The 24916-nt window shown below is 39.9% G+C and overlaps 1 protein-coding gene across 19 annotated transcripts in view; it reads right to left on the bottom strand.

Moving 5' to 3' along the window:
- AFF1 (ALF transcription elongation factor 1) overlaps window positions 1–24916 on the bottom strand; it is a 257647-nt gene that overhangs the window by 41107 nt on the left and 191624 nt on the right. For 15 of the 19 annotated variants that reach the window (XR_008625173.2, XM_034958884.3, XM_055111597.2 and 12 more), the window contains 6 exons: window positions 20581–20667; window positions 18838–18874; window positions 15377–15431; window positions 4656–4710; window positions 4493–4530; window positions 2025–2181 (listed from right to left, as the gene is read on the bottom strand). Coding sequence is in view for 18 of the 19 variants with exons in the window: in XM_034958884.3 (XP_034814775.1) it covers window positions 2025–2181; window positions 4493–4530; window positions 4656–4710; window positions 15377–15431; window positions 18838–18874; window positions 20581–20667 (429 nt within the window). In the remaining variant the exon portion in view is untranslated. The remainder of the gene's footprint in view (window positions 1–2024; window positions 2182–4492; window positions 4531–4655; window positions 4711–15376; window positions 15432–18837; window positions 18875–20580; window positions 20668–24916) is intronic. The other 4 variants (XM_063603565.1, XM_063603566.1, XM_063603567.1 and 1 more) reach the window with 1 other exon arrangement.

Raw genomic sequence — 24916 nt, 5'->3', positions numbered from 1 at the left:
CAAAGAATAAATGCTTGAGGTGATGGGTACCCCATTTACTCTGATGTGATTATTATGCATTATATGGCTGTATCAAAATATGTCACGCACTCATATATACAACTACTACATACCCACAAAAATTAAAAGACAAAGAAAAGAGAAAGTTAAAAAAAGGAGTGAGAAAGTTAAGAGTGAAAATTCCATAATTTACAGTACTGATTATGCAATATTAATGAAAAAGAATTCTCATTAATATCTGTATGTACAGCTTACTATGGAATTTTTGTTACTCTGAAATAACACCAGAAATTTATAATAATGCAGGTATTTATCGTAAAAGGAAAGAGATGTAGTTAAATACTTTAGGAAAAATTCAAAATTTAAAATCTAAACCAAGATAAAATATTCCCAGGAGGATGAGCCTCAGTATATAACACATACTGTCCCCAAGCCTGGATCTGCAACACATAACAATACTAGCCTTTTTTATTAAAGTGATTTTAAAAGATAAGGCAGGATGGGACCATTTATTTTACAGAGGTTTCCCTCTATTCCAGTAACTTCTCAAGCAATAAAATATATCTATGTCTCATTACTACAAACGCCAGACTATCAAGTTTCAATTATTCAGCCAAATCTGTAACATTTCCATTTTATTTGAATTAAATGTTAATTATCTTTTCGATGTCAGTAATCTAACTAGCATGAAGATTTTTCTTAAGAATAAGGTGAAACATAAAGCAAAGATCTTATAAACATTAACAGTGAACATCACACAATTTGTCTGCACAGCATATTCAGTATCCTTTTCCCTGAGGCATAGAAAAATTATTTCAATAGCAATTAGTATCATAAAAGGAAACAAAGAGCCCCAGAAACACAGTGTAGTTTCTAAAATCTGAAAGGCACTTCAAGTGCAGTTAATACTGATGCATGTCTGTCCACTCCAAAACATAACAAGCTCTTATTTTCTGCGCCAGACATAGATTCGCATCTAACAGAAAATGACAGCCAGTTATTTTCTCAGCCTCCCTCACCCTCAGACAAGACCCTTAAGTCTCCCTACATTAGCTCCAGATGTATTCAGTTAATGACCCATTGGAACTGCTTTGCTTTCTAAACAGAGACAAATACAGAAGGCTTTTTAATGCTTTCCTAATTAGAAAGCTTCATTTCCTGGCATTCCCTTATTAAATATATGGAATAATTTTCTCGATGTGGGCTGGTTTCATTCACCAAAAAGAAAAGAATGCCTTCCCTTTTCATTAATTTCTTTCCCCACCATAACTTTTACAATGCTACCCAAATTTTGAGGTTATTTGGCAACCCTGTTAGATGTTACTAACAATTTCTTGTGCTCAACAATCCAGTAAATAGCATAAATCCTCTAGATTTATTTAGTGCCTAAGATTTTCAGTCTTATCAGTTTGTCTTTACAATATTCTCCTGAGGGTGGGTGACAAGCAAACACCGTCGTCCCTGTTTTACATGGGACAGAAAGGAGCAAGAAACAGAACCCTGACAAAATCACTTTGCCATCAATTTAATGCATGGCTTTTAGTGATTCGAAAATAGAACTCCTGATGACTTATTTCTAGTTCACATTCCTGCCCTTTGCTAAATCAGGCAGTCTCCTTTTGCTTTAATTCATGCATTTCTAAAATTTCACGAAGAATTCTCATTAATATTAAAATAGCAGCCCACTGAAACCAAGTTTTCTTTCTAAAAGAAGGGAAAAGAAAACGGTGTGCAAACAGTCTTAATGAGTTGATCTTCAAAACACCACTAGCAATGACAGAGAAGACCTATCATTTTCAACAGGGGAGAGAAGACCTCTCTCCCAACTCTCCTTTATTAAATATTTGGTAAGAAGCAAATAAATAGAAACAGATGGCTCTAGACAGCATAGGAGCAGGAAAGCATTGCCCCATGGGACAGAATGACTCAGTCTCATGGTCAGTCCTGGCCCACAGCACTGACTGTAACTTCAAAGGACAGAATGCTGCCATCTAAGGTGGCCATCTCGAGGGGGAACACAGTACCTCCGGAGCCGGGGTTTCTAGGGGCTCATTTTCTTCGCTGTCACTTGAACTGCTCTCGCTCTCCGAGTCTGAGGAACTGTCTGAGTCACTGGTGCTTTCTGACTCTGCACTGCTGGAATGTGCTGATGCCACTGGTTCTGGAAGGGACTGTGGAGCACTGCAAAGCAACCAAAAGATAAAATTAGAAGGCACGATACAAGGTGGATTTCTTCTTTCTCCCTTGCCCATTTTCCTGCTACTCAAAAGGGCGGGCCTTGGTATTAGATACACTGCTAAACTATCATGTCATCCAACTGAGAGAGGCCCAAAGTAGTTTAATAGAAAAGCAAAAGCCTCTGAAAACTGATTGCCAGATAAATGCATAAAAGAGAAGCCTGTGAAATTTTACTCCTGAAGAATATGTCAAGTGATCCAAAATTTAAGTTAGATGCTGGGTGCTTCATATCAAGGGTTGGTAAACCATTGCCTAGGCTGGCTGCCTGCTTTTCTAAATAAAGTCTTATTGGAAGACACCCATACCCATTTTTTTAATGTACTATGTTTGCTTTTATGCTGCAATGGCAGATTTGAACAGCTGCAATAGAGACATATATGGCCCACAAAGCCTAAAATATTTACTATCTGATCCTTTAAGTTTGCTGGTCTCTGCTACACATAACCAAATCAAATTAATTTCTGTAAGAAAAGCCAGTAAGTTAAAATCTCCCTATATTCTCTAAACAAGAACTGGGTGGTAGCCAAAGACCACTAAATATAAATGGTGTTCCTTTGCAAGGTGAACTCAAAAGTAACCAACCATTCACACTTCCTGGAAGAACTACAAAACGGACCATTCTTCGTAAGTGGCTTAGGGATCATCCCCAAATGTCACACAAAGTAGAGATTATCTACTCCAAATTTTAAGAATGGGGCAATAAATCTAAGTTAGTGAGAAAACACATTGATCACACTGCTAGACACATATATAATTTCAAAGCATATATAATCTTAAAGCTTCACCCTAGATGGTATTAATTAAAGCAATGTCATTAACTATAATCTGGACAGATTTCAAATCTACCTAAAATATTTTCAAAATAGATTCGTAAATAACACATATTAGAATAAAAATTATTAAACAATAACAAAATCACTAGTTGAGGTAACTTTAAAACACACACGATACCACTATATAATTTCCTCACGGAAATGCTGCACCCAGTTTGTGGCCCTGTCTCCACTGGCAGCTGAAGAGCATAAGCTAGTGATGAGCAAAAGGGGATACACTCTCAATGTTACTCCTGCCTCAAATTTGTACCCCCGCTTGGTCTCTTCTTTTTCCTTTTCCTCCACTTTTAGAAGTTAGGCTACCTTGTCATGTTTTATGAGTCATCATAACCCACCAGAAATTACTGAACAAAATAAGATATAATTGAACAAGCAAACCTTATGAATCTGTAAGAGTGCACATAATCACATGGGCTTCCTCCACATTAACTGTAACATCCCCTGCATAATGGACAAGATTTTATTGCTAATGTCGTCTCTGAGTGGATGAGCACATCTCAAGTGAGTAAAATAACTTTGTCCATAAAAGGCAGGTACCTGGCATATTACCAGAGGAAAATATTATAAAAGAAGTTCAAATAGTTCATATTTTCAAAAATTAAATCATCACATTTCCTAAAGTATGGCTGGCTTATTCCATTTCCCATCACACTAAAATGTACTGCTGGTCATTTTGAAAAGCAGCTGAAACAATATGAAAATTCATGTAACTAAGAAAACAGGCATAATGGAAAATAAGTTCTGGAAATAACTGAGCTTTATTGAAATCAGCAAATCTGTTACCTCCATTAAAACACTGGGCTCGTCAGTTTAACTTTTCAAATATTGATTACCTAATACTGATGATAAATTGTATTTTAAGCTTGTTTGTAAACTCCTTTTTTGAGACACAGTCTCGCTCTGTCACCCAGGCTGGAGTGCAGTGGCGCGATTTCAGCTCACTGCAACCTCCATCTCCTGGGTTCAAGCGATTCTCCTGCCTCAGCCTGCCGAGTAGCTGGGACTACAGGCATGCGCCACCATGCCTGGCTAATTTTTGTACTTTTAGTAGAGACAGGGTTTCACCATGTTGGCCAGGCTGGTCTCGAACTCCTGACCTCAAGTGATCTGCCCACCTCGGCCTCCCAAAGTGCTGGGATTACAGGCGTGAGCTAGCACGCCCAGCCTGTAAACTCTTAAAAATCTTTAACATCTATACTGATGATGTAGATGAGTGTGGGGCTCTCGCTTCTATAGGGTTAACAACCTTCCTATGGCTGATTTAAGCTTCCAAAATATTAAACAGGTACTTTCCTTTTACTGTGATCCTTCAGCTCCTTCCCATGAAAAAAAATGTGAAAGTACTAAATAAGGCTTTATTTTTCCCATTTGGTAAAAAATTGCAAACATTCTGTACAGATGGGGAGAAACCCACACGGTACCTTGGAGGTGCAGATGAGGAGGGAGGCTTCTCTGGGGTCTAGGCATTCACAATAAGGGGAAGAAAGACCAGGAAAAGAACAAAAAACAGGTTAGAACAAGCAGCTCAGATCTGTTAGATGGATTTAAAAGGACTTCTGGTATTACAGGCTGTGCAACACTTACTTGTTCACTGTCACTGTCCTCACTGTCACTGAGCTGAAGGTCGTCTTCGAGCATGCTGGAATGGGCAGGGACACAGAGAAGAATGAATGTGAAATGATTTCTAACAACTTTTCTAGCATGTAAATAGAAAATATGCCTAATTAAACAAAGAGAGAGGATATGTGTAAGTTTTCTTTATTTATTAAAGGCTGTGATTTCCTGAAAATGTTAAGTTTTACAATTATACAATTACAATGTACGAATACAATTATAATTATACAATTATAACACAGAAACCAGTTAAGTGCAAGCCTCTTACCATCTCAAAACAGACTCTTTCACATGCTACAACACTGAAGCAGAACTACCACAAGACAAGGATTCGTTGCGAGCCCTGAGACTAAAGTCCTTCACTCCTAATCAGTGAGGTCAGGGTCCATGCAAACAAAACAAATGGGGAGGGATACATAATATACTCAATTACTTTCTTCCATAAGCTGTAACTGAACTAAAGTAGTTAGCCATTAAATGAATTAAAGTTGAATGAATGAATATTTGTAAAGCACTCAGAACAGTGCCAGGCACATAAAAAGTTCAACATTAGAATTAAATACACAGTAAGATGTATGATGCTATCAAGGCAAATATCACCCAACAGTGCAGTTACTTTACATTTCTGTCTAAAGGACATTATTAATAGTGAGCTTTATTTTTCACAATAAATTATTCTCTTTTGCCTATGTGAACACTGATCAATAGGAAGAACAGTAATACAAACGCGATTGTCTACAGATTATGTTTAACCTTATTGCTATTGTTTCAGTGAGGGAAAAAAAAAAAAACATTTCCTCAAACTTGGATTAATGTATCTGTAGGCATTCTGGCTTATGGTGAACCTAAATAGTAAAAAGCAAACATTTGTCAATCTGTACATGTGTTGTCAAATTTTAAAAACTCCACCGGCAAATTATTAGAGGTTAAAATCCTTCAGTATTTCCAAAAACACCTATTCAAAAATCTGACCAACAATTTTTACTGCAAAGCCGTATCTACCACTGAAGAAAGCAGGCACGGTGTCTTTGGAAATCCTGGTAAAAATCACTATGTTTTCTAATGAAAATGAACGAAACTTGGCTGTTTCGTAAATGACCGCCTACATGAGGTGGTAATTCTGCCAAGAAACAACTTTCATAAATGTACTAAAAACATACTGGGATAAGTTTCTAAATAAAATGAAAACTGTTAGCAACTTGTAAATGTAGATCTTGCTCAATATTTATCTAACAGAAGCTAAATTCATATTTTTATTTCTTTTTGAGACAGGGTCTCACTCTGTTACCCAGGTGGGATCTTGGCTTACTGCAACCTCCGCCTCCTGGGCTCAGGCAATCCTCTTGCCTCAGCCTCCCGAATAGTTGGGACTACAGGCGCAGGCCACCATGCCCGGCTAATTTTTGTGTTTTTGTAGAGATGAGGTCTTACTATGCTGCCTAGGCTGGTCTAGAGCTCCTGGGCTCAAGTGGTCTGCCCACCTCAGCCTCCCAAACTGCTGGGGTTACAGGCGTGAGCCACCCTGCACAGCTAAATTCATATTTTTTCAAGGCTAGAAAATACAGCCTTCAGTCATAGGACTTGTCAGTTGGCAACATAATGGTATACAAAAAAAGTCACTCAACAGGTTTATTGCTAAATGGTGGCTGGGCTGAGATATACACAAACAAAAGATAAAAGATGTATCTTTGAAATAAATGTAAAGTATAATACAACCAGAAAAAAATCTGGCAAAGTGTATTCAGTATTAGTCACCAACCACAACAAAACAAAAAACTGACCTCTTTCTTAGTTACTAGGTTTGTTTTGAATAAAACTGATTTGTCTTAATTCCTGTAACATCAATGATCATGTAATCCAACCACATTTCCTGTTTTGAGCACAGGATTAAAAATTCTGTAACTTTCTCTTCTAGCTACCAAACATCTAACTTCCAAGAATATACTCTCCTAAAGTAAGTCAGAAAGTTAGAGAAAGTTCTGACTTTTGGCTCCACTTCCTCTTCAGGATAAACAGGCACCATGAAAATGCTGTCCCAGATTCTAAAAATTTTCCCTGCAGAGAATTACATAGATAGTAACAAAATAAGCCTACAGATACAAAACCTATTCCAAACCTAAAGAGTACGGACTGTGATCTCTGAAGGAAGATTGCAAAAGCTGTCTCCAAAGAAACACTCAGAAATGATAAACCAGTATGGTCAAACAAAACCTCTCCTCCCTCATTTGGGATGTATTGGGATTTATACATAAAGTATTTTACTTAATAAAAATTTGTGAGTATAATTTATGTGATAAAGAATAAACATATCTCACATGAGAATCAGCAGATATGTGTATTACTAGTGTCTGCTGGCACAGCCAAGAGTAACTACAAACTATTCCAGAAAGCATGATTTACTGTATCACCAGAGGTGGGTATCTCAACGTAAACTAGCATGCTATTATTGGAGGAGAAAATGGCAGCAAGAAAAAAATTTTTTCTAAAGTTTTTGATTAAAAAACATGTACAACATCTACTTTTTTTAAGTTACAAGTCATAACTAAGTTATGCTAATATAGAAAATTAATCATGAATGCCATTAGAATTTTTTTTAAACAGAAAATCTATGTAGCTGAAGATAGTTTGATGACAGGTGAAGGATTTTTAGGCCTAAGGACAAATTTTAAAGGAATTTAAATTTCTTTTAAATTTAAGAGGCTAAGGTCCTCTGCCTGTCCCACAAACTGTATTTGAAGCCAAGCACATACTATATGTTAAGAATCAGTCCTTGAATGTGAAGAATGAGGAGATGAACTACAGCACACCTGGGTGAGCACCTCTGTCCCCATGACAAGAGAATCCAAATCTCTTAGACCCAGTCTCAGTCACGGCAATAAAGCCTAGGTCAAGAGAACAGAAAGCTCAATGGATATGCTGCTTCTTTCTCACCTATAAGTTTTTTTTGAATTAGGATCAAATCATTTTCACCTTTATATTCTGTCTAGAAACTGGTAGGTATCCTAAAACAGCAGGCTGAATGAATAGGACCCCTTTGTTGAATAATAGTATCATGTAGCTGTGCCCACTATGTGATCAGAACAGACACTGCTTATCATTACAATCCTGTGTGGTGGCTTTTGACCATCCCTTCACATTCTAAGGATGAGGAAAACAGCCACCTGACATGCCCAAGATCCCCTTGTTCTGGCCAATGTATTACACAATGGTTAGAAAACCCAACTGATGGAATTAAATCTAAATTCCAGAACCCACCAAGAGAGAGACTTTGATTTAAAATAAAACTACTTTCCTATTGGAACTCAGTATGTTATGTTTCCCTTATGAAGATAAATTAACTTTTAAACCTTATATACTTTAACTGGTCAAATAACAAGTTTCATTTCCAAATGCCAAGTCAAGGCAGTTATTTCAAAACATATACAACCATATTACCTACTTTGACACTGTTCAAAAGAAGCCAAATTGCTCAGGTAAAGCAACTCTTTACACGTAGATTTAATCACATTTTACATTTGGTTAGGTAAACTTTTTGCTTACAGGTAACAAACAATTCTCAAAACCCTTTGTACAACTGCATTTTTCAGGCAGCTGTTCTAGCAAAGCTTAAAGAGCCACATACAGGTTCTGGCAGACACGCTGCAGTGAGTCAACCCGATTGCTACTGTGTGAAGACATAAAGACAAGTCGCCATTTATTTTCCATTTCTTAGTATTGGGCTTGCCCAAAGCTTTCACTGCCAATATTTTGTAACATCTCAATTCAGACTCAAAAAGTATTTACATAACCTTATTTCTTGGCTTAACATTTCTTAAGATCACTTTGAGAAAGAGTAAGTGCTCATAGTAGTTATTTCAAATTAGTAAGTCACAGCCATGGTATCAGGTGTGCTAAAAATAATAAGAAAAGTAACACTTTTCGGGAACCACTAACAAGTATGTGAGAATGTGTAAACTTATAGAATCTCACAAATCTGAAACTGATCCGGGGATAGGATGGGCAATGGCACACAAGGCAGGAGAAAGAGGCTGGGCTCCAGAGCACATCCAGAATCCCAGGATTTTTTTTTTCTTTTTCAGACAAGGTCTCACTCTGTCGCCCATGCTGGAGTGCAGTGGCACCATTATGGCTCACTGCAAACTCTTCGCCGTCCAGGTTCAAGTGACCCTCCTACTTAAGCCTCCTGAGTAGCTGGGACTAAAGGTTTGTGCCACCATGCTTGGCAATTTTTTAAAGAAATCTTTTGTAGAGACGAGGTCTTACTATATGCACAGGCTGGTCTCAAACTCCCAGGCTCAAGCAGTCCTCTCATTTCAGCTTCCCAAAGTGTTGGGATTACAGGTGTGAGCCTGGCCCTAGAATCCTGGCATTTTCAAAGCAATCAGGCTCTGATTCCTTTCTTGATGTATGCCAGAAATAAGGACTGCCCGTGCATTCTAAGAGATGGTGGGAGGTTACAAATTACGAAGCAGGCTAAACGAAGAATAGATGAAAAAGTGAAAAGGTAGATCTCCAGCAGTTGTGACACAACATATAATAGGAACTCTCCAAATGGTGACAATAGTTAGAAGGCAGAATTCAAGTTCACGGGAAACTTTCCACAGGAATTATGGGTAACAAGATAGAGGGGAAATTGACTCTACATGATTAACTCTAGTGAAAGAGGTTAATGGTTGATATGATAAAAATGGTGCTGGAGTTATAAAAGATTATTTAAACTCCATGGACGAAGTGAAGATTATCTGATGTCAAATAAGGAAATGAGAAAAATCACAAGAGTGTAAATGAGGGAAAATCTGAAGTTAAATCAGTAGATTAAATCAGTAAGTATGACAAGGTAAAAGAATGATATACTTTTAACAGAAACAAAATCTAAAATATTACTCTAAATCATGTCTATTAAATACTGTGTATAGGTATTCAATCAAGTTTATCGTGTAGAATCTTTCCTTCTGCATTTATTCTGAGCACTTACTATGTGCCAGGCACTGCTCTAGACCCTATGGCTACAACTCTGAGCCGAAAAATATCCCCGCTAGTCTAGAGGAGGAAGACAACTAAAATACACCATTTCTCAATGGGTAACAAGCCTGTGGAGGGAAAAGGATAAAAGAGAAAGGATGGCTAGAGGTCACTCTCTTATACAGGGTAGTTAGGGAAAACTACTGATAAAGGCCACCCCAGGTCACAGCTGAAAGGAGGGAGAGAGCACAATGCAAGTCCTGTGGGGAGAGTCATCACAACACCAAAAAGAGCAGGGAGGCCAAGGCTGCCAGAATGGAAAATGGACATGTGTGTCAGGGACGGGCCGTGGTAGGGGACAGGTTATGGAGGTTCTTGGAGGCCCTTGCTAGGAGGCAGGAATGTTAATATGCTTGTGAAAGTGGACCACACCTTGTTGGTTTAACAGCCCAGCATCCCACAGAGAGGGTAAAATACACTAACTACCCTTAAGGCTAAGATTCCTAGCAAATTAAAATATATTTTATTCAATCTTTCAATCTACGTTTAAATTAGCCTAGGGTCACTTATTGTAGTAAATTAGCAGTTATGATGTAAAATGACACTTAAAGGGACCCTTAAGGGCTCCCCAAATCCAGGTTTTATATATGCAAATGAGCTCTTTCAAAGTAATCACTTAAAAAAAAGACTCCCTCAGGTTTTCAAAAGCTTTCAAAGCCTACAGCATAATCTGTCAAGCCCCTTTCAAGGTGGCAAATAGTCTCTGCCTTTCTCTTATCAAATGTCACCCTCTCTGGGAGCCCTTTCTGGACCCCTCTTTTCCCTGAAGTATAACTACTATCCAAAGAATTCCTCTCAACCCTGTCACTGTCACATCCCTTGCTCTGTATTATATGCCACCTACAGTTTGTTACAAAATATTTTGTCTTATTGACCACAGTTTCTCCAAGTACCTAAAGCAGCACCAAGCACACAGCATGTGGGGGCCGGGCACAGTGGCTCACGCCTGTAATCCAAGCACTTTGGGAGGCCAAGGTGGGCAGACTGCCTGAGTCCAGGAGTTCAAGACAAGCCTGGGCCAAACAGCGAAACCCCGTCTCTACTAAAAATACAAAAATTAGCCAGGTATGGTGGTGTGTGCCTATAGTCCCAGCTACTCGAGAGGCTAAGGTGGGAGGATTGCTTGAACCCAGAAGGTGGAGGTTGCAGTAACTGAGGTCACCCCACTGCACTCCAGCCTGGGTGACAGAATGAGACCCTGTCTCAAAAAAGGAAAATAAAAAGTGAGATCAACACTTAGTGAAAAACATTTTAATAAATGTTCTATGATGGTGAAGGCTTAATGCAGATCTACAAATGTACAAATAAACCAGCACAAATGTTTGTTCCTTGTTTTTGGGAAGCGGAAGAACTGTGAATAAGGGATGTAGATATTACTTCAATGTCAAGTTCTAAGCTTTACACATGGGGCAGATTTCTACTACTTCCATAATATTTATCAGCAAATTGTACTCTCAGTTAGATCTGCCATTGAAATATCCAGGTTCAAACAGTATAAGCTAATATTTGAAAACGAGGAAAAATTTAATTTCCTTAGGCTAAGCATGATTTAAATATGCTACAAGTAAAGCATGTCTTTGGACTTAATTCTAGAACATTTCAGCTGACACTACTTACATCCTGATGTGACAATTTTATATTACAATAAACAGAATGAGTCTTCCCTTGCTCTTTACCAAAATATTTAAAAGCCAACAATGTTTTGAGTAAAAGTTGAAAACTCAGGCTCATTTGAAAAGGTATCAGACTCACCCCAGTCTTTATTAACTTGGCAACAGTCTTTCTCATGCAACTCGAGGGACAATCCCAATCTCAGCCTTCACATCCACATATCTCCCTCACTTCAAAAGAAACCTTCCACATAAGTAATAAATATTTCAAATTGCTATAATGACTAATTTCTGTCTCTTATTTTAAGTAAGTGTTGATTTCAGAGGCCAAAAACAAGAAAAATAATGGAGGGCACCTTTTTGTAAGGACTTGGCAATTTTGGGGTAGGGGAAGAATCAAGTTAGCTAGAATATACAAATAAATTGCTTTTTAGTTTCTAAAATATTAACATTTTTGTCCTCTTTCAGAGGCTGACAAATGCACTGACACCAGTAAACTAAATCTGGCTGCACAGAAAGAATTGTCCACAATTATATGAAGGTCACAGTTACTGTACAGAAAAAGGAAATACTTTATACTTTGTCCTCAGCACTTCACAGATCTAAGCCTTGGAAAGGAAGAGGATTCCAAAACCAAGAGCCCTTAAACAAATACACCCTCTCTTAAACTTAGGGGCAAATTGCACTAACATCCTAGCTAATCAGTTACCTACAGAACTTTACAGAAGGAATTCATTATTTGAGAAATAACTACATCTCAAACTACATGCTGAACCATTACATTTAATTTCAAAACTACATCCTTCTACCACGTTGCTAGCCCCTAACCATATCTGAGTTAATACAGACCACTCACAAGCTTATCCTTTACTACTGGGCCTCTCTTTTATCCTCTTATATGTCCTATTCCACTTGTCTAAGGATTCCCAAGTCCTCATAACTCTGAAAGAAAAAGCATTAAGACCTAGATTGATTTTTTAAATCAAAGTGTAAATGACCCTGCAATTAATAATTTTTTCTGATATTCAAAATGCATTAGAATATCTCCCCAGCACTCTATGTGCCACTCAAATAGCTTAACTGCATGTCAAAGAACCCTAATGCTGACAATAGATCAAATCAACCCGCGAGCACTAAGAGATTTGCCACACAAAATCTGAAACGACTGCAATTTGCCAATTAATTGGGACACCACTTTCTTCTAATCTCCATTAAAAGTGAGTTCATAAAAGTCATTCCTTTTTCCCAAGGATACATTTCATTTTGGCACTTATCAATATCACCACATCTACCCCCCACATAATCACCAAGTCCACATAACCCTCATTATCTACTCGGCCTCAGTATCACTTCTCTTCTGTGTTACTCTTACCTCTCCTCCCTTCCACTAGGTCCTACTTCTACCTTCTGTAAATCTATTAGGATCATCACAAATATTCTTTCCTAGATAATTTTATATGTACTAAATTAATAGTTTTTATAAAGCAAACACTACGTGTCACAAGATATACTTGTTAGCTACTTTCAGGCACCTCTGATTTGAGTGGTTTAACACTGCTATCAAGAAAACCACTCATTTCACTGAGCAGTGTCATCACAGGAATGGTCTGTCTCTGAAAGTCTGAAAGCTGATGGAAATTGGAGTGGTAGGGTGTGACTTTTGCCTGCTCAGTCTGAGGCTACCTCTCAGGCGTAGATCAGACCCAGCTGCCTTTCTTCCTCTATCCACAGGCGAGAGACACAGTCACTACCCAACTTCGGTGCAATTGCTCCACCCACTCTACTCCTGGGAGAGCTCCTCCCCTCTATGCTTACAGTCAGTTGGGATACCCAGGCTTTAACGTCCCTTCCTGGCTGCCCCAAAGACAATGGTCAGGGCCTTTTATGGTCTACAGGGCTTGACAACCAACCATCACAAAGAAATACCTGGTGTAAAACCCTGGGGAGATTACAGAGCTTCTACAGAATTCTTACAGTTGTGGTCCTTGATCTGCAGATTCTACTCCTTACCAGCCATCAACTGGTTTAACAAACCTCCTCCCTTCCTTAAATGTAATCCATGTCAGTGAGTCTACAGTCTTAGAATTTAGCAGCCAGTAAAATTTCCAAAAACATAAAGGAAGTGTGGTGGTGTGTGCTGGTAATCCAGCTGCTCAGGAAGCTGCGGCAGGAGGATCACTTGAGCCCAGCAGTTTTAAGACAAGCCTGGGCAACATAGTGAGACCCTGTCTCTAAAAATATGTTAAAACATAAATATGTAAAAATTAAAAAGGAAAAAAAGAAAAGGTGAAAGGCAAAAGGGAAGGGGAGCCGGGCATCATAGTAGCCTGTGCCTGTAGTCCTAGCTACTCAGGAGGCTGAGGCAAAGAATTATTTGAGCCCAGAAGTTTGAGGCTGCAGTGTGCTATTTGGGTTTGTGAAGAGCCACTGCACTCCAACCTAGGCAACAAAGCAACCTTGTCTCCAAAAAGAAAAAGAAAAAGAAAAAAAGAGGCTAAGTGTGGAAGCTCACATCTGTAATCTCAGCACTTTGGGAGGCTGAGGCGGGAGGACTGCTTTAGCCCAGGACTTGGAGACCAGCCTGGGCAACACAGGGAGACCCCACCTCTACCAAAAAAAAAAAAAAAAAAAAAAGCCAGGTGTGTCCCTGTAGTCTGTAGTCCTCTGTACTCCAGCCTGGGTGACAGAGCAAGACCCTGTCTCAAAAAAAAAAAAAAAAAAAAAAAAAGGGAATAACAAAAGGTAACATTTTTACTTTCCCAGCAAAAGGCATTAAAAACAACAACAATAAAAACCTCATCATCTACCAGTATCACAAATAAAATACATTCTTACCACATGCACAAAACCCATCTTTCAGACCAAAAAAACAAAAACACCTCGTCTTCTTGTTCCTTTTCCCCTCATTTCACAAAGTACATTAAGGAATTGGCACTTGGGAAACAAACACTTAACCCAGACCCACATTTAGTCATGGCAAGGAGATAAAATAACCTCTCCAGCTCAATATATAGTTTTTTAAATAATCCATAGCAATCCCCACCTTCCAAAATACATGGAACAAATATTGTGCCTAAAACTAAAGGAAAGTTGGAGCTTAAACTCCTGGGCCACCTGAAATCCTGAGACTAGCAACACAGAGTCAGTGACAGATCAGATACTGGAGGAAGGCCTCCTCACTTAGTCCCTATGACCACCTCTTGTCATATGAAAGTAAAGTAGTAAGAGTTCAATACCATCAAGAAATGACAAATTGGGTCAAAACGCCAATTTAAAAATCTTTAATATGCAGTCTAAAATGTTCCAAAAACCCAAAATATATCTGGACTTACTGGCCTTAATAAAGAATAGCTGGGCAATAAGATTAGCTCTTTATTAGTAAATTAGGCCAAAAAAGGGCGGAAAATCTTCAATTGTGCACATCCCCCAAAACTTGTTTCCAACAGCTAAAGCTATTAAAGAATGACATCTTAAAAGCAAAGGCCTTCTATTCCCAGAGTTAAAATGTAAATAATGGCTCAAAAACCCTTTTTCCCCCTCAAGAAGACCTTTTACCAAACTCTCCAATGGTACACAGACCTTCAACAGGGGGACTTAATCCAAATATTAGGCCAGGTGCAGTGGCTTACGCCTGTAATCCCAACACTTTGGGAGGCTGAGGCAGGCGGATCACTTGAGGTCAGGAGTTCGAGACCAGCCTGGCCAATATGGTGAAACCCTCTCTCTACTAAAAATACAAAAATTAGTCAGGCATGGTGGTGGGCACCTGTAGTCCCAACTACTCAGGAGGCTGACGCATGAGAATTGCTTGAGCCCGGGAGGCAGAGATTGTAGTGAGCCGAGATCATGCCACTGCACTCCCACCTGGGCAACAGAGTTAAGACCCCATCTCAAACAAACAAGCAAAAAAAATTAATGTGGGCCCTTTCTTCCCTTTACAATGCAGCAGTCTTATTAATGTCATTACATAAAGGCAGAAAAATCTAAGCAATGCATTGCCATGAGACATTACAATTTCATACTACAAATTTTTAATACACAAAAAAGCATTTCACTTACGATGACGTTCCTTGCTGAGAATTTGAGTGAGTTTTTGAAGATGTATCATATTGTTCTGTGGGGGAGAGAAACGTCAGAGCAGCACAATGACACATATTTACAAGATCCTTAGTTGTAAGTTCTTTTATGTCGGTCCCCAGTTTTTACCTAAACACACTGCACTTGGTAAATCTTACCATTATAAGATGACATTTATGTTACTTCTAGAGAGAATGCTTGGTTCAGAATCAAAAACCTCTCGGCCGGGCGCGGTGGCTCACGCCTGTAATCCCAGCACTTTGGGAGGCTGAGGCGGGCGGATCACGAGGTCAGGAGATCGAGACCATCCTGGCTAACACGGTGAAACCCCGTCTCTACTAAAAATACAAAAAATTAGCCGGGCGTGGTAGCGGGCGCCTGTAGTCCCAGCTACTCGGGAGGCTGAGGCAGGAGAATGGTGTGAACCCGGGAGGCGGAGCTTGCAGTGAGCCGAGATCGCGCCACTGCACTCCAGCCTGGGCGACAGAGCAAGACTCCGTCTCAAAAAAAAAAAAAAAAAAAAAAAAAAGAATAAAAAACCTCTCAACAGGCCAAAAACACTGAAAATCATTGCTTGCAGCATACCCTATCTATGACGCCAGGAACTTACCTACCTGTTGGAAGACCTCCCTGTCCTTGACAGGGGTGGAGGCCCACATGGAAGCACTCTGCCAGGGCTATGCTCCCAGCGCCCTGGGCCCCATGTGACTTTACAAAGATATTAGTGATTTGTTATCACTCTCTTTAGACAGCCCTGTCCTAGGTGCTCTCCATCCCACCTGTCCCTTCATTATTCAACTCCCCACCTGCAATTCATTCATTCAGCAGCTATTTATAGACTACCTCATAGATACCAACATGTTTAAGGCATTTGGCCCTGTCCTCAGAGAGCTCACTGTTGACTGAGGGACATGAAACGGGTCCATAAATATCTATAATCCAAGGCACTGTGAGATTAAGTACACAAGTCAATACATAAATTAACTGCCCTGGGAAATCACAGAATGGTTGCTCTCTTGGTAACACCAAAGGCAGCAAATTAAAGAAAGAACAAAATGAACTGTATCACAAAGGACAGCCAAGATTCTGGCAGAGTGATGCTGGCAAGAGAGAGAGGACAGTGGGAACAAACATGAAGAAGAGGGTCTGAGTTTGGAAAGGGCAGGGCTGAGGTGCAGAATCTGTGCTGGACAGCACTGAAACAGGTGGAAGCAGATTTCAGAGGGCTCTGAAGGCCAGGATGGGAAGTTATGACTGTATTTGCTGGGCTATGAGACACATCAATGATCTAAACAGGAACATGACACAGTGATTCCTCAGAAGGATTACTCTGGTAGTGCTACCTGGCATAACTTAGAAGGGAGCAGGAAACGTTACGTGTGGAGGCAGCTGCATTTGTCTAGACATGAGGTAATAGGGACCTGAAACAGAATTGGAAGTGAAAAAGAAACATGGGTACCTTTTAGGCAGGGCTGAATGACATTTCCCACAAATGTCATGTGGAGACCCTTGCATATTTGCAATTAGTCACTTTACCCTCATGGTGGCAGCAGCTCTTATATGATATATTCAAATGGCCTCCCCTCTGTCTAGAAAGCTAGGACCAAGACTCCAAAGAGAGGGGCAGAGGCCCCTCCTCTTCAGACCATTCACAGGGACTCCACATGATCATCTTGCCTGGGTTCTAAATTCCACAGGGTCTGGGTTTTGCAATTGTGGACATATAACACTAGGGCATCCAAGTAAAACCCCCCTACCTCCCCTCTCCAGAGACTCTAAAACCTATGTACCAGTACCATAAGATCAAGTGTTGAAGAAATCAGAGTTGACTTGCTGGGCATACTTTAAGAAATGTTTGTCTTCTCTTCACTGAAAGCTATATCCATCCATACCCCACCATCCTCTTCATCCTACATACAACAAACTAGATCCCTCTTTTTCAGGTCACATTCTCCCAAAGATAAATAAGGCTCCCAGAATAGCAGAATAAAGTGACAGCAGCATAAAAGATGTGGGGGTAAGCAGCTGGTGAGCCAGGACCTCCAGGAGACCCACCAATGTTGGACAATTTCTCATCAGAGTAACAAGGAATTGACCCACATTACTGCATAGGGCAAGAGGATGATCCATCCCTGGCCAAGAAAGTGCTTACCAGTTCATCTTCAACTATATTTTGCTAAAAGGGGAAATCAAATGGTTTAATGGACTAAAGGTTCTTTCTAAACCATGAGTTAGCAATAAAACAAACCATGAGCAACCCCGTGAAAGACATGCCACCTGCATGAACAGCAGCCCAAGCAGACCGAAGGTGGGGGCAGAGTGGTGCATAGCAACCCCATCCACGGCTGAGCTGGTGTTCTGCCTTCAGACCTGTGCACACTCCACTGGTCTGGGCTAGCTGCCAAGATGTGGAGAAAAAAGATTTCCCAATCTTCCCAAGCAGCCATCCATTTCAGTTAATTTTACCTAGCTACTCATACAATACTGTAGCAATATAGTTGGGTTTATTTATCTGCATTTTGGGGAAATTTTAGTTATGACTTCTTTGCAAGATCTTATTCAGTATCTCTACAGCAGGGAACAGCAAATTTTATCTACAGAGGCCAGACAATAAATATTTTAGGTTTTTTGTGCTATACTTTGTAGAATAATAGATAAATGGGTGCAGCTATGTCCCAATAAAACTTTATTTACAAAAACTAGCTGCAGGGCAGATTTAACCCTCAGGCTGAAAAAGAATTACATGGCAAACAAATATAGTGGGGCTAGACAAACTGTATGTCATATTCCTTATAAAAATTTCTTAGTTTTGTTTTTTAAAACACAAGAATCACACACTCCAATCTACTGTTGTATACAATTCCTAGCTGTGAGAGTCACATTTGGTACAGCTACTATGTGTCAGTAATACCACACTGCATTTGTTTAGTATTTCACTAAAACATCTTTATTAACTCTTTGCAACAATCTTATTTTGGTTTTTGTTTGTTTGAGACAGGATCTGTGCTGTCTCCCAGGCTGGAGTGCGGTGCCGCAATCTTGGCTCACTGCAACCTCTACTTCCTAGGCTCAAGTGATCCTCCCACCTCAGCCTCCCAAGTAGCTGGGACCATAGGCACATGACTCTAAGCCCAGCTAATTTTTCTAATTTTGTAGAGACAGGGTTTCACCATGTTGCCCAGGCTGGTCTTCAACTCCTGGGCTCAAGCGATCCAACTGCCTTGGACTCCCAAAGTGCTGGGATTACAGGCATGAGCCACTGCGCCTGGTCAACAATTTTAAATCCCACATAAAGAATAGTTTTATATTTGTTCTCCTTTCCTATTCTTTCAACATAGGAAGGCCTCATCTCTGCTGGGGCATTTTTTACTAATGTTTTTACGTTAAACAGTAAAAGCTATGCTTTGTTCTCCAATCCAATAAGCAGTTTCAAATTTACTTACTTTGGTTTTGGGTTACAGAACTGACATGCTGAGAGTCCTAGAAAGAAAATAAAAATATCTAATTATTAAAAGATTAAGGCTTATAAAGTTAAAGAGAAAACCGTAGAGCTTTTAGTATTAAAAGGATAGTCTTATGAAACTTTCAAATATCTAGAAAAATGGAAACAGTGTAGAGAATACCCACACTACCCATCACAGATTCTATAATTATTTCATTATGACTTGCAGCTATCCATCTATTCAAACTTTTTTCATGCATAAGTTGAAAATATTGATTAACCTAATTTTAGCTTTCATTGCTTCTCTTCTTTCCTAGAGTTTATTTTTCCTTTGTTGTTGCACAAAGATATTTTTACAGAGCTTAGTGCTTTAATTTAAAACAAGCAATAATGAGTCACTGTTTTTTTTGTTTTGTTTTTTGTTTTTGAGACGGAGTCTCGCTTTGTTACCCCAGGCTGGAGTGCAGTGGTGCAATCTCGGCTCACTGCAACCTCTGCCTCCCAGGTTCAAGCGATTCTTCTGCCTCAGCCTCTCCAGTAGCTGGGACTACAGGCGCCCGCCACCACACCCAGCTAATTTGTATTTTTAGTAGAGACGGTGTTTCACCATGTTGGCCAGGATGGTCTTGATCTCCTGACCTTGTGATCCACCCGCCTCAGCCTCCCAAAGTCCTGGGATTACAGGCATAAGCCACCATGCCCGGTCCATGAGTTACATTTTAAAAATTATTAGAAAATAATATATAAAGTAGCAAATTTGAGTTTTTGTAGATAGAACCTTTTTTTTTTTTTTGGTGGTAGAGAGACAGGGTCTCACTGTTGTCTAGGCTGGAGTGCAGTGGCTTAATTACAGCTCACCGCAGCCTCAACCTCCTGGGCTCAAGTGATTCTCCCACCTCAGCCTCCCAAGTAGCTGGGACTACAGGTGCATGCCACCACACCTGGCTAGTTTTTGTATTTTTTTGGAGAGACAAAGTTTTGCCACATTGCCCAGGCTGGTCTTAAACTCCTGGACTCAAGTGATCCACCCACCTCGGCCTCCCAAAGTGCTGGGAATACAGGCATGAGCCACCATACCTGGCCTAGAACTACTTTTCACAACAGTATCATGGAAAGGAATAGCTCTCTCACTCTCTCAATATATGTATTATATATATAAAACAATGAACATGCATATCAGATTGAACAAAACACAGATCTGAAGGTGCTATTTCTACATTTTGAAGGTTATCCAAAAGTATAAACTAAAAAAAGGGAGAATGGCAGTGTTTTAACGCATTGTTCATAAATACTGTAACAGAAACACACAAGTCAGCAGTTTATCTGCTTGTTACTAAACCAGCACTAGTGTAACTGATCACATTAAACTCAAGAAAATGTAGGGAGTGTGAGACATGTAAGATGTATGTGCATATATCTAATTCTGAACGAGAAATCACACACTCAATTTCCCTGCCCCTCTGTTTTCCCATCTCTAAAGTAAGGATCCTCAAATGAGAGAACGTATTGGAAAATCCTGAATGCTTTTTATAAATTATAAAGCTTTATGAAAATCCAGGATGTTCTAAGTTGCAGAATAAATGTTTGAAAGCATTCTGAAGCACTGTAGAAGCTAAATTAATCATAATTTTAACCTCATTTCCAAAGATTTGAACAAGTAATACTTTATCAATCTGCCTCACAGCAATGCCTTATGCTTTTCACTAAGGTGGATGAAATGCCTGCCATACTTTTAAGGAATTACCTTTGTAGGGAAAGGAAACTTGGATGGCTCAGCTGTACTAGGCGTATGTATTGCTGTCAAAGGAGGTGGCCATGAATGGGTCATTTCCTGGAAAGATATTTGGAAAGGGAAGAAAAAGTAAATTATAAATAGAACATTCATTGCTACTTAACATTTTGAACTTAATGTAGAATGGATTGATCATAAATGGCAAGTACAATCTTAAAAGTTATTTCATGTACTTAAAAAAAAACTCCTATTTCAGTGGGCTATGTTGAAAAGTTAAAGCTCTCCAACATAAAAAACTAAAAAACGTCAGTTTGTAGAAGACAATCAAGGTATAGAACGTGAATGAATTTAACACCCTGAATATTATCAAGCACATAAACTGTACGTAACAGGTACTGCCAGAGCTTGTGGAGCTGTGAAGACTGTAGGTGACAGGTTGGGCTGGAAAAGCAGTCTCTCCTCAATGCATTCTTTCTCCCTCAGCTTCTTTATTGCATTTCCTGGAATTATTTCAGTTCAAAGGAAGAAGAACTTTCCTGTTTGACTTAAGCAAACAAGTAATTCAGGTCACTTGTTCCACTTGGGAGAGTTTTAATGGATTTGACCCTTCCCTGATACACACTATTAGCAAGTAAGAACTTTTTTGAAGGAGAGGAGCTTAAAATTACCTTTCTTTTCCATTGAGAAGCTTAATTTTTACTATTTTCTCAGTTGAAGGAAAGATTTCTAAAACTTACAATTGATGTATGTATCTTGACATGAATTCTTCTAAACACATTCACAAATTTTTCTAAAAATACTTGTTGAAAACAGGTATGTCAGAAAAAAGATGTGTCAAATTGCAAATACACACACACACACAAACACACTTTTCTAAAAGGCCAAAATGGCATTGGAGACCATTAACTACAACCCCAACATCTACAGATTGAAAAAAACTGAGGTCCAAAATGATTGAGTCAAGGTACCCCAGGAAGTCGAAGGTGGTTCCCACATGTGTCAGACCTGCCCAGCAAACTGGCTTAATATTGGACACGCGGCCGGGCGCAGCAGCTCACACCTGTAATCCCAGCTTTTGGAGGCCAAGGCAGGTGGATCACCTGAGGTCGGGAGTTCAAGACCAGCCTGACCAACATGGAAAAACCCCGTATCTACTAAAAATACAAAATTAGCTGGGTTTGGGTGTGCATGCCTGTAATCCCAGCTACTCCGGAGGCTGAGGTTGCAGTGAGCCGAGATCGTGCCATTGCACTCCAGCCTGGGCAACAAGAATGAAACTCCGTCTCAAAAATAAATAAATAAATAAATAAATAAATAAATACAAAAATACAAAAATGAGCCGGGCATGGTGGTACATGCCTGTAATCCCAGCTACTTGGCAGGAGAATGGCTTGAACCTGGCAGGTGGAGGTTGCAGTGAGCGGGGATCGCACCATTGCACTCCAGCCTGGGTGACAGGGTGAGACTCCGTCTCAACAACAACAACAAAAATTGACATACAACTCTACCAGCAATCTGCGACCCCACAGCATGCTATATTACTCCACCTGTATAACACATGATGTATTCTAACACCTCATTCTTTTCTAAGTCCTGGCTAACCTATCTCCACAAAAATGCCATTTGATCCTTGTAACAGCTGGAGATGGCACTCTAGCAAGTACTTCCACTTCCAACCTATGTGCAGGTCTCCCCTTGCCCTTCCCCATTGCAGCTCTGTGGGTTACCACAGCCTCAGGAGAGACAGCAGTGACCTCGCACAGTGACGAGTAATGTAAGTGATGCTGGCTTTCTTAATTTTTGTTAAAAGTGAACTCGTGCCCTTGTTTACTGACTGGCCATCTGCTTTGTTCAGGACACAACAGGAGATCTTTCCTAAAATATACTGGAAAGAATAATGGCTATAGCCAAAGACCCAGATTGCAATCCTAACTCCAATCCTTACCAGCCATGTCAGCCTAAGTAAGTCATCTGAACCCTAAGCCTCAATGCTCACTAAGAGGTAAACTAGAACCACTTATTTTCAAAGTATTGTAAGAGTACTTTATGAACCGTACTGAATGAATACTGCACAGAAGGCACTTAATAAATTAAAAGCATTACAACTTTTAATTAAAAGTCCAGTTTTAAAAGAATTTCAATACTGCACCAAAGAGAGCTTCCTGCTGTTTTATTTACTTGATAATACTTTAAGGCACAGAACCATTATAATGTTACAACACAAAAACATGTAATAATTAATTGAGAAGGTATCTGAAAATATCACCCTTATGTTTTTCAATAATTTATTTGGAATCTCAATGGTATCTATGACTTTTAGTCACCAAATGCCTAAGGCTGTCCCAGCTATTAAATTAGGCAGTTGGAAAGTACATAAATTCTTTCAAACCCTAAGTGGTTCCCTGGTAGTCTGAAAGGATTTATATACTTCCCTACATGCCTAGCTTACTAGAGGGACTTAAGAGAATTGGGGCCATTATTAAGGAGAAGAGGCTGCTCAGAAAGACTCACAAGGCCATGATTTCACTTCCTACCTTAACAATGACTTGTCACATGAACAGAGACAAATCACTGGGACCTACGTCAGCCCTGGCCCTCCAGGCCCCACAGCTACTGTCTTTTTCTCCTTGCTCATTCTGCTCTGGAGACACTGTCTAGTTCTAATTGTTCCTCTAATACACCAACTTGATACCACCTCGAGGATTTCCACCAGTTCTTCCCTCTGCCTAGCCTTCTGTTTACTGGCCTGTTGCATTATTCACAGCACCATCAACACCCAACATTATGTATTTCTCTTCCCTACTCTGATCTCCATGAAAGCAAGCACTCTGTCTTATTCACTACAACATCCTAGTGCTGTGGAGGCTTAACAAGTATTTGTTGAATAAACAAATGAACATATAAATAGTGCTACCACTCATTGTACTAGCATCATGGAAATGCTGCACTGAGGTAATGCTTGCTAGTACCACATTAATCCCCCAAGATATTATGGAGGCCAGGCTTGCCTATAAGTAGAAAATCTGAGGTGTCTCCATGCACCCACCAAGGGCATGTTGCCCTTTCTAGACCCTAGTGCATGACCATTCCCTGAAAACTAACAGTGTATGTGTCTGCTATCTTCTTACTCCATTAGCCTGCTGGAGTTATGGGCCACCACTTCCCCTTCATTACAACACTTCCCCCTTAAATACTGACCCCAGAGAACCAAACATTATCTTCTATGATTGATTTTCTCTGTTAGGAAACTACTTACTGCCTCTATCACCCATCAGAAAGATTTGTGTTTGGATTCCTGGCAATCTTAATAAATTGCTGGTACAAGATGAGAACGGGAACCGGGAGGCAAAGGAAAGTAGCGTCTGGGTCAGCGTCAAGAGTAAGAGCTGGAATGGACCCTGGAGATCATCCACTAGCCCAGGGCCTTCATTTTACCAATGAGGAAACCAAAGCCCAGCAGCGACCTATAACTTAACTGAGGTCACAGACAGAAGAGAAGGGGCCGGCTCCAATATGAAAAGGCCTATGGCCTGTTCAGTCCTGGACGTCCTTCTGTTTGCTTTCCCAAGTTATGATTTCCAAATCATAAATGGGCATGATTTATACATTAACCACTCTCTCTCAAGCATTTCTAGGTAAGCAAGAATTCACTAATGTGATCCTGGGTGAGAAGGGAAGGAGGATGGAAGGGTTCATTAAATTAAAAATGCTTATCTGAGGCTGTAATACCACCATTCCTACATAAAGGATGTGACATGTCTTATTTTAACACACACCGAAACCTAAGAGAAGCATCTGACATATGCAGAAGACAACAAACCTGCACTGTTGCATTTACTTCTGAAATAATGATAGAACAAATAATGCACAATTTCAGAGGAAATGCCAAGACCATAGTTTATAATTAAATTCCTTAGTATGTTTACGACTTACCATACCAACAAATTTCAGAAACAGAAGAGGAAAAGGATGATAAAAAATGTAATCGAGGTAACTTATTTAATCTTACATGCTGGTTGACAAAAATTCCTCACTGTTAGCAGTTCAAAGTATGTTTCTCAGCCAGGTACGGTGGCTCATGCCTGTAATCCCAACACTTTGAGGGGCTAAGGGGGGTGGATCACTTGAGGTCAGGCATTTGAGAACAGCCTGGCCAACATGGTGAAACACCGTCTCTACTAAAAATACAAAAATTAGCAGGGCGTAGTGGCGCACACCTGTAATCCCGGCTACTTGGGTGGCTGAGGCACAAGAATCGCTTGAACCCAGGAGGTGGAGATTGCAGTGGCCGAGGTCACGCCCAGCCTGAGCGACAGAGAGAGACTCTGTCTCAAAAAAAAAAAAAGTA

Source organism: Pan paniscus, chromosome 3, assembly GCF_029289425.2.
Source record: "Pan paniscus chromosome 3, NHGRI_mPanPan1-v2.0_pri, whole genome shotgun sequence".
Lineage (NCBI taxonomy): Eukaryota > Metazoa > Chordata > Mammalia > Primates > Hominidae > Pan > Pan paniscus.
Note: the sequence above shows the minus strand (reverse complement) of the source record. Positions and strands in the feature narration are given on the sequence as shown.